This window comes from Phyllobates terribilis, unplaced genomic scaffold (genome assembly GCF_046119375.1).
Source record: "Phyllobates terribilis strain yellow unplaced genomic scaffold, ASM4611937v1 Scaffold_2__4_contigs__length_985480577, whole genome shotgun sequence".
NCBI lineage: Eukaryota > Metazoa > Chordata > Amphibia > Anura > Dendrobatidae > Phyllobates > Phyllobates terribilis.
The window spans coordinates 153,915,101-153,924,819 of NW_027362762.1; the positions used below are offsets into that span (position 1 = coordinate 153,915,101).

At 38.7% G+C, this 9,719-nt stretch overlaps 1 protein-coding gene across 2 annotated transcripts in view; it reads right to left on the reverse strand.

The window, feature by feature from the left end:
* The window catches only part of ZNF385A (zinc finger protein 385A), a 211,628-nt gene extending 204,199 nt beyond the window's left edge, over nt 1–7,429 (reverse strand). The window contains exon 1 of one of the 2 annotated variants that reach the window (XM_073663154.1): nt 6,758–7,429. In XM_073663154.1, the coding sequence (XP_073519255.1) occupies nt 6,758–6,767 (10 nt within the window). In that variant the 5' untranslated portion in view covers nt 6,768–7,429. The remainder of the gene's footprint in view (nt 1–6,757) is intronic. The other variant, XM_073663153.1, reaches the window with a different exon arrangement.
* Between the last annotated feature and the right edge of the window lie 2,290 nt (nt 7,430–9,719).

Below are 9,719 nucleotides of genomic sequence, written 5' to 3' on the forward strand. Positions count from 1 at the left end.
AGTCCCTCTGCACTTCACCCATGCTGAGGAGGCAAAGCTGTTTCTTCTAAAAGCATGAGAGAGTGCTCCGTTTGGACCACCAGCATGACTATGCCGCTGGTCCAAACTGTCAGTCTTCAAGAGTGCACTGTCCTCGGCAAGCAGGAAGCTAGTAGGTAAAGGAGCAATGTGCTCCAGCAGAGGGAACATTAGAACAACCTTTTATGGCCTATCCTAGGTTAGGGCAATATATTTTTTTAAGCCTTGACGCCTTTAAAGTTTTAGAAGATTTGATCATGACTAGGGAATCAATGCATAAAAATGTATAAATATAATTAGCTTTTATATTTGAAATATCTGTAACTATTATGCTTTAAACCTTCAATATATTACTGTAGTATACTTTATAATGCCACTCAAAGAGAATCAGCTCTGAAAAAAAATTCTGTCCTTGGTACCAGTCAGATGATGTCCTAGAACAGAGGAATGCAGAAGACAAAGTCACTGCCTGACCAATGCTTCCTGACTCAGAGTTAATGAAAAAACATTTATATACATCCCTATGAGAGCGTGTTTCTAAACACATCTGTCTCTTGGTACATACAAACTCATTATCACCTCATTAAATGCTATGGATCTTGAGTAGGAATGAAGAATGACAGCCCATATGCCCAAAATTCCAGGCAGAGGCCAACAGATGTTCCCAGTACTGCCGGAGACTATCCAGCATGCTAAACATGGCATTGACCATTTCAGAGACCGCTGTAAGCCTGTGTTATTGCTGCAGAGGATTAACATAGAAAACTATACAGATGTAGATGACCGTGTCCTTAAGCTGTTTCTAGTATAAAATGCAATAATATAGAAGGCTTATATCATATAATATAGTGACAAATCAGAAACTCACCACTGATATATCTCTATGTGGATCTTTTAACAATACAGTTATATGAAAAAGTTTGGGCACCCTATTAATCTTAAGCTTAATGTTTTATAAAAATTGGTGTTTTTGCAACAGCTATTTCAGTTTGATATATGTAATAACTGTTGGACACAGTAATGTTTCTGCCTTGAAATGAGGTTTATTGTACTAACAGAAAATGTGCAATCTGCATTCAAACAAAATTTGACAGGTGCATAAGTATGGGCACCCTTATCATTTTCTTGTTTTAAATACTCCTACCTACTTTTTACTGACTTACTAAAGCACTTTTTTTGGTTTTGTAACCTCATTGAGCTTTGAACTTCATAGCCAGGTGTATGCAATCATGAGAAAAGCTACTTAAAGTGGCCACTTGCAAGTTGTTCTCCTGTTTGAATCTCCTCTGAAGAGTGGCATCATGGGATCCTCAAAACAACTGTCAAATGATCTGAAAACAAAGATTATTCAACATAGTTGTTCAGGGGAAGGATACAAAAAGCTGTCTCAGAGATTTAACCTGGCAGTTTCCACTGTGAGGAACATAGTAAGGAAATGGAAGAACACAGGGACAGTTCTTGTCAAGGCCAGAAGTGGCAGGCCAAGAAAAACATCAGAAAGGCAGAGAAGAAGAATGGTGAGATCAGTCAAGGACAATCCTCAGACCACCTCCAGAGAGCTGCAGCATCAACTTGCTGCAGATGGTGTCACTGTGCATCGGTCAACTATACAACGCAATTTGCACAAGGAGAAGCTGTATGGCAGAGTGATGCGAAAGAAGCCGTTTCTGCAAGCACGCCACAAACAGAGTCGGCTGAGGTATGCAAAAGCACATTTGGAGAAGCCAATTTCTTTTTGGAAGAAGGTCTTGTGGACTGATGAAACCAAGATTGAGTTGTTTGGTCATACAAAAAGGCGTTATGCATGGCGGCAAAAAAACACAGCATTCCAAGAAAAACACTTGCTACCCACAGTAAAATTTGGTGGAGGTTCCATCATGCTTTGGGGCTGTGTGGCCAATGCCGGCACCGGGAATCTTGTTAAAGTTGAGGGACGCATGGATTCCACTCAGTATCAGCAGATTCTTGACAATAATGTTCAAGAATCAGCGATAAAGTTGAGGATACGCAGGGGATGGATCTTTCAGCAAGACAATGATCCAAAACACCGCTCCAAATCTACTCAGGCATTCATGCAGAGGAACAATTACAATGTTCTGGAATGGCCATCCCAGTCCCCAGACCTGAATATCATTGAACATCTGTGGGATCATTTGAAGAGGGCTGTCCATGCTCGGCGACCATCAAACTTAACTGAATTGGAATTGTTTTGTAAAGAGGAATGGTCAAAAATACCTTCATCCAGGATCCAGGAACTCATTAAAAGCTACAGGAAGCGACTAGAGGCTGTTATTTTTGCAAAAGGAGGATCTACTAAATATTAATGTCACTTTTCTGGTGAGGTGCCCATACTTATGCACCTGTCAAATTTTGTTTGAATGCAGATTGCACATTTTCTGTTAGTACAATAAACCTCATTTCAAGGCAGAAACATTACTGTATCCAACAGTTATTACATATATCAAACTGAAATAGCTGTTGCAAAAACACCAATTTTTTATAAAACATTAAGCTTAAGATTAATAGGGGTGCCCAAACTTTTTCATATAACTGTATAAGTCCAAAAGTCTCCATATACCTTAGAAAGTTGTTGGCCGCTCGTTCAGCTGACAACTGTATCTGCCGCCTCTCCCAAATGGTTCGGCCAAGCATGCTTAAATTTTAAATGGGGCGAGGGGAGTTAGCCTTTCAAGGAGGCTTAAACTGACATTAAAATTGAATAGGTCCAATTCTTCTGTCCCCTGACAATCAACTGTTGAACTATTATATTCACCATAACAATGTGGTTTTGCTAGTATTTCTGACAATGGAAAAGTCCAAGAGTAAAAACCCCCATATACATTATACTAATTTTGTCCAAATTCGCCAAGATCGACGGGTTTGGTCTATGGTTTAATGGGTATGAGGGCGCCAGCCAACTGATGGTCAGAGAAGATGTTGATCACACATGTCCGATTTCAAACTGCCAATAGTATTGTTCCTTCTCTGTGTATGGTATAGTCAGCTGAGACGACTGTCGGACGAACGATCGGGGAAGCATCATGCAACCGACAATCATCTAAAGTGTATGGCCACTTTTAAACTTCATGCACTCCAGCGAGCCTACATAATATGACCCCAGATAGAGCATGTCAGATATCACATTGGATGAAGAGGTGGGTATAGTAAATTTCTATGGGTCATTAATTTAAAAAAAGAGGAAAGACTCATACAAAAGATTGAATGCACTTCTTAAATTTTAGGAAGTGTAACAATCAATCTTTTTTAAGAGTTATCTCTTCTTTTTACATTTCTCTGGGTCCCATGCGACAGTTCTTTACAGCAGAGTTCAGAGCCATAATCTCTCATGAATGAGGCCATCATACTTCTCTTTAAAAGGAAATATATCAATGTTTTTGGTCAAGTTAGCCAAGTGCTTCATTCTTTACCCTCATTTTCTTTTAGGGTGCCTTTTTTTTCAGGAAGCCATAACAAACAACAGCTACGAGAACATGTCTGGAACTGTCCTACTTTTCTGGAGCTGTGATTCATTTAGTCGCCAGATAAACCAGAATTTCAGGCTAGGTTCTGGATTATTTGGATTTCGGACTATATTGTAACAATGATTTAAATGTACTCCTAGCTATGGTATCATTAACATTATTCCTTTGCATGTAGGTCACCATCATAATGACAATTTGCTGCCGGGTAATGGAGAAACTATAAAGTAGACACTAATTTGATGTAAACAATATCTGACTGTTAGTCATGCCTCTACAATTTCTCCTCCGCCGAGGACGATTTACAAAGAGATGACGGGGGAACGATCTTTAACAGGGTTGACAAATCAGATGAATTATTAAAAAGATGCTTAAAAGTCCATTTCAAATCAGGATTTACAAGTAATTACTTGTACATATACCAAATTCTATGAAAAAAATCCCAAACAGGAGCATAATAATGAGATTGCTTGGGTTCTTGGTGTGTAATAGAGGCCATCATTCCTTGCCATGATTACAGGGTTACCTGGACTATATTATCACTGGAAGAATGGTTTACCATTTTTTTCAATCTTTGTACTTTTAAGGTGGTTTCGTATTGCAAGTCGTGGATTCTTATATGACTACTGAAGCCTTTTAAGAGCTTCGGGTGTCAAGTTTGCCACAGCTTAGCTCCTCCTGTATAATCTATATGTGAACATTTTATACCCTAGCAACTCTATACATCCTTTTATCCTGCACACTGAGTCTGTTTGTGCTGTGCTTTATGCCAGTGAGTCCTTGCTTCTATTGTTTATATTAAACAATGGTTTCTAAAGGACCACATAGAGAATGATCGATACAAAGTTAATTGAAGTTATTCATACCAAGCTTTAGATCCTTAAAAACCAAACGTGCCATTTGCAGAATAAAATACGAAAGCAATGTCAATGAGCTTAGCGTCTCAATAACCATCCATTACTCTACTACTTTGCCTTCTGATTCATGGCTCCCTAAGGAACAGAAACTAAACCAATATTGGAGGCAACTTCATGATATGGTTGACCATAACCGCTTTGTTACTACTACATTAAGTTGCAGTGAAAAATGGTCTTCTAAAGGGGTCGTCTGCAAAGAAGACCAGTTTACATAAGATATGGTGGAACTCAAATTCTGTCTCAGATCTGGTCTAGATAAATGGGTCTTCACAATGAGATGGTCTTTTAGGAAAGTTTCTCTACAGTTATAGTTATTTTCATAATTAGACATTTGAAAATTTGAATTTGTGCACAAAAAAAGGTTATCTCCGTCAAAAAATTATCACCTATCCTTAGTACAGTACATAATGTTGTTAGCTCCATCAGTCAGTCACATAAGCATTAAAAAGAGGTACAATGCACATGCGTCACCACTTCTCCATTCAAAGTCTTCACAATATGGTAGTTTAGGATCCCAGTTCTAGTGAACAGTGAGTATACCAGTAGTGGGACCCCCCTGTATGGATAAGTGATAAATGTTTGTTTTTAGACATCCCTTTTAAGTAGTGCTGCCTCTGGAATATTGAGGGTTTGCAGTTGTATGCTGAGATTGATCTTATTGTCTGATCTTCTCGGAGGCTTCATTAAGGCAAAAAAAAAAAAGTTTATAGTATGAAGTCTTGAGAAATGGTGTTTTGTCATTGCTCAGGTCCCAACTGGAACAGGTACAGTGACTCCTTGTCTCTTTTAATTACAAGGCGGGATACAGAGGCGCAGCTGCTGAAAATGTTGGTGCTGAGCCAAGGTGAGGAGGGACACGTGCAGCTGTGTCCATTAGAATGAATGTTTTAACTCCCCAGTGAACAATATGCATCATAGCCCTTATATAGCCAAATAACTGCAGAGCCTACTGGGCCACTATTAAATTTTCTAGCCCTGAAGAAATGGTGGATGGTTAGTGAGGAAAAGTCTCGAATTCCGAATTTTGAAACGCAAAATAACACCCAGTCTTGATTGTGTGGTTTTGTTTCAGTCATACGCCTTATGTACTGTAGCTTATCCTTCTGCTGAAATTCTATAAATTCCCACTTTCACTACCTACAATACACCGACTTTCTACTCAGAGAGTGCATTAACATTTCAGTAGCTCTAACTATACGTCAATCCTTCCAGCCAATATGCGACATATGGCAGCTAGTAAAACACAGCATACTGTACGCCACTATGCCAAAATACAGATTATTAGCCAGAAATCAGCAATGATTAATATTTCATATTAGAATAAACACAGATCTTGCCTAAATAAACCTTTACCAAGTATTTTACATTACTTCCAGTACCTCAGTTATAAGTGAAGGATGAATATGTTGTTACAAGGTAGACAAGTGTAAAAGACCAATGAATGGTCCAAACGTTAAAGTCCAAATCTAAGAGAGGATACAAATTTGTAAGGGGATACAATACAGGCCAAAGTCAAAATTATGACTTGGTCTGCTCTGAACAGCAGCCCAAAGACAAAGTTATTCTGGCCACACCAGGAGATGTTTGAAGGCAACATCGGCCTCATGCTCACATTTAGACTCTGGGGAGAGGGACATAAAGTTGAGATGAGTTGGGAGGGAGTGTTAATCAAGAAACTATTCAATTGTGGTTTCTAATACAAAAAGTTTTTCCAAGAGGTCTAAGATATGGGGAGGTGATGGATAAAACTGGTCAACCCATTATCAAGACAGAGAAGCAAAGTAAAATTCAAAACAATGACAACCCCGTTATTTGGAAACCCCTCAATAATAGTTTTAAAGTTTCTTTTACCAGAGTTATAAAAACAATAGGTTGTAAAATTCAGAAGGGGGAAATAAAGATGAAGGGAGATGACGAGTTATTGGTCATTGACTGAAAATTAATTTTTAGAGATTTCAAAAGCAAATAAGTTATTCCACCAGCTGTAGGATATGATGTAAGGGGTAACAGTGGTCCACCTACCCCCTCTTCTCAAATATACACACAGCTGGAGAGGGGCAAATAAAGATGAACAGGGGACAAATAGAAGTCACTGATGGTGCAGAGAAATATTGAGTCAAAGACATGAACATTTACGAAAGGCAGGATCAAAGAGAATTACAGTAAATCTGTGAATGGGAAGATAAAAATAACATAGCAGAATATAGCAAGGAGCTTAGTAAAGTGATGCAGACAGAGGCAACACAATCAATAGATTCCATCACTGCGCACAACTGCAACAGCTTAAGAGAGAAAAGAAAGGAATAATAAATATAATATAATAGGTGGAAAATGTTCACTCACCCAAAATCATGACTTCAGTCTGCAGGGTCTGGCAAACACAGGATGCTTCTCCTCAGATCTTGCGAGGAGGGGCTGCTCGCTTCTCAGCCCCTTTTCTTTCAGTGGTTTCTCAAGCACTCTGTCCGCTCTCTTCTTTAGACAGCAAATTGGAAAAGCCCTTTACCAGCACAGAAAAAGGAGAGGAAATGTTAGGGCTCTGACAGATTGTGCGACAAGCGAGACTGGATGGAAGGTGGGGGGGGAGCAGAAAAAGCTAGAATAAGCTTGCGGATTTCTAGTGAGTGTCAGAATGAAAAGGATGATGCCCTAAAAACAGTTCTGGCAGGCCAGGCTAAGGTTCAGCTGTGTGAATGGAACAGTCTCTTAGAAATTCCAAAAACTCCCGTGCTTTTCCTATTTGTAAACTGCAGGACTAAGAAGGCAGCTGCAGAATTAAGGCAGATTATAGAGTTTTGGACACTTGCAGAAGCCAACTCCTCATCCCTTCCTGCACATGGAGGATGTTTCTGGCCAAATTCCAAGAAGGGTTCACCCCAGCACCTCTGTCTTTATTCAGTGCACTCAAGAAAAGTCTCAAAATAGACTGGAGAAAGTAGTGGAGAGATGCACTCCCCGTAGTACTTCTTGTATCCCACAGCTCTGTTTTGCACTGTGCCAGGTGAGGGGTTGGGCTCTGTCTCACCTGGACTTGCTTCCCATTGGAGGCGTTGTTTTGCCAAAGGGAGGTAAGGGTGGGGAGAGCAGAAGCTATGGATTTAACCCTTTTGTTCACTTCTTTTCTTTTTTTTTTGCAACTTTTCAAATCATGCCATGTTCTACATTGTAGCATTAAGGGAGTTAACTGGATATACATAAATTGAAGCAACTTTACAAACTTTGCTATCGCCTTCTGTTTACATGCTTCTAATCTGTCAATCACGTTTGTTTGCTACAGCGTGAATGCAGAATAACTAGGTCAATTCATATACGGAATAAGCATTATTTGTGCTTACGCTTCTCGTTAGAGCAGAAACGTAAGCATTAATAAATAGGGGGTTTTGACCTCATAGAGTTATATTACAATATTTTTTGGAACAAAAACTAATTTTTAAGTTTATTTCAATCTTTTTTTAAGACATGGTGGACTGAACAGTTTGCGACCTGGAATAAAATTGATAAATGTTAAAAAATCTTAAATTGAACAAAATTAATCTATCCACAACTTTAAATAAATAATATAAAGGAAAAGGTTTTTGTCTTTATTGTGCACTGTATATTAAATAAAGTGTCGGGCAGTGCAAAGTTTAACCCAGTTAACGTTAACAACTAATAAGAGGATCTTTTGACAGAAAGACTATATATTCAGATATATTTTGTTATGATTATGAGTTTAACCGAGTTTAACCATAGAAAATTTTGGTAAATTATGGTAAAAATTAATTGCTTTTTACACTGACTTATATGGGAAATTTCCACCTCATTTTATGATAAGAGTTAGTTGTGGAGGATAATTTTGGGGGGAAGATTGAAAATGTAATTTTGTCTCCATAGATCCAAGAACTTTCAGCAGCTGGATCAGTCACAGCTATGGCCACATTAACACTTACTTTCTTTCCTTAGTGATTATGTCTGCCTACTCTATTTTTTCCCACATGACTTGTAATGTAATAACTGGAGCATGCTTTTTCCGATCACTGATTTTCTTTTTATAGATCACCATTCTCCTTTATCCTTTTGTTTTTTTTATTTTTCCTTATAAATCCCTGCAGGTTTGCTTTATAATGGTTGGGTTTTTTATATACACCCACATGATATTACATTCCCTGTTTAGGATTCCACCTCAGTTCATCCATCAAGTTCTTCCTGTGCATGACACATCTGTAAACGTCTACAGATGTGGGCAAATCTTGTGTCCTCCTCCTACACACACCTGAGTCTTCCCTACACCTCTGCTATAGTAGCTCTCACCATGCTTATTCCCCTCTCCGTATGCCTTTTCAGCGTTCTGTGTGTATATACCAGTCTTGCTCCAGCCTCCCATTCAGCCGGTGCACCATTTCCCCTCCCCCAAGTGAGTCAGTGACAAGTGCCCAGAATACTAAACATAAAAGATTCTGAGGAGCCTTGAATTCTCTCTGGGATGTGCACGCACCATCAGCGTCAGATCAGAGAGGAGGCGCTGTTCAGTATCTGCTTCCCTGTTGTACTGGACTCACGTCAGAAGCTGTGATACCACCCCTCCATGCCCCTTTATATACTATACTGTGAAATTAATTACCCTTTTTACTTGCAATTTTGTAAATTTTTTATCAGAAAGTCATTTGATGTTACATGTGTTTTACTCTTCCAAATATACTATTTGAATAAATCGGTTAAAGAGGACCTGTCACTTGCCATATGTATTTTTTTACCTGGTAAAATGCAAAAAGATGGCATAAAACAACCTGGATTTTTTCAATATTGCTTTTATCAATTTTCAATTTGCAGTTCCAAAATTTTTCATGGAAAAATGTCAATTATAAATAATGATCAACCACCATATTCACCATAGTGAGGAAAATCCAAAGTAGTCTGGTGTAGACGATTCTAGGAATTCAGCTCGAAGAGCTAAAGAGGACCTGTCACTTGCCATATGTCACTTTTTTTTACATGGTGTAAGTACCACGGTTATTCTGAACCTGGCATTGTTTTTGCTCTTGCGCCTCACTTCCCTCTATGTGATATAGTCTTGCTAGCCAAGAAGCAGTGGTCCTCAAGGAGATACCCTCAGGGAAGAATTGAGGACCACTCCTAGATCCCTAAGAAGACTAGATTTACATAAAGTAAGAAGGGGACATATGTCAAAAAATGGAGAGGCAAAGGAACAAAAGAGAAAAATTACAAATTGAGGAGTACAGCAGTGTTTACACCAGGTGAAAAAATTACATATTTATGACAAATGACAGGTTCTCTTCAAAAAAAGTTTTTCTTTGCCTCAAGATGT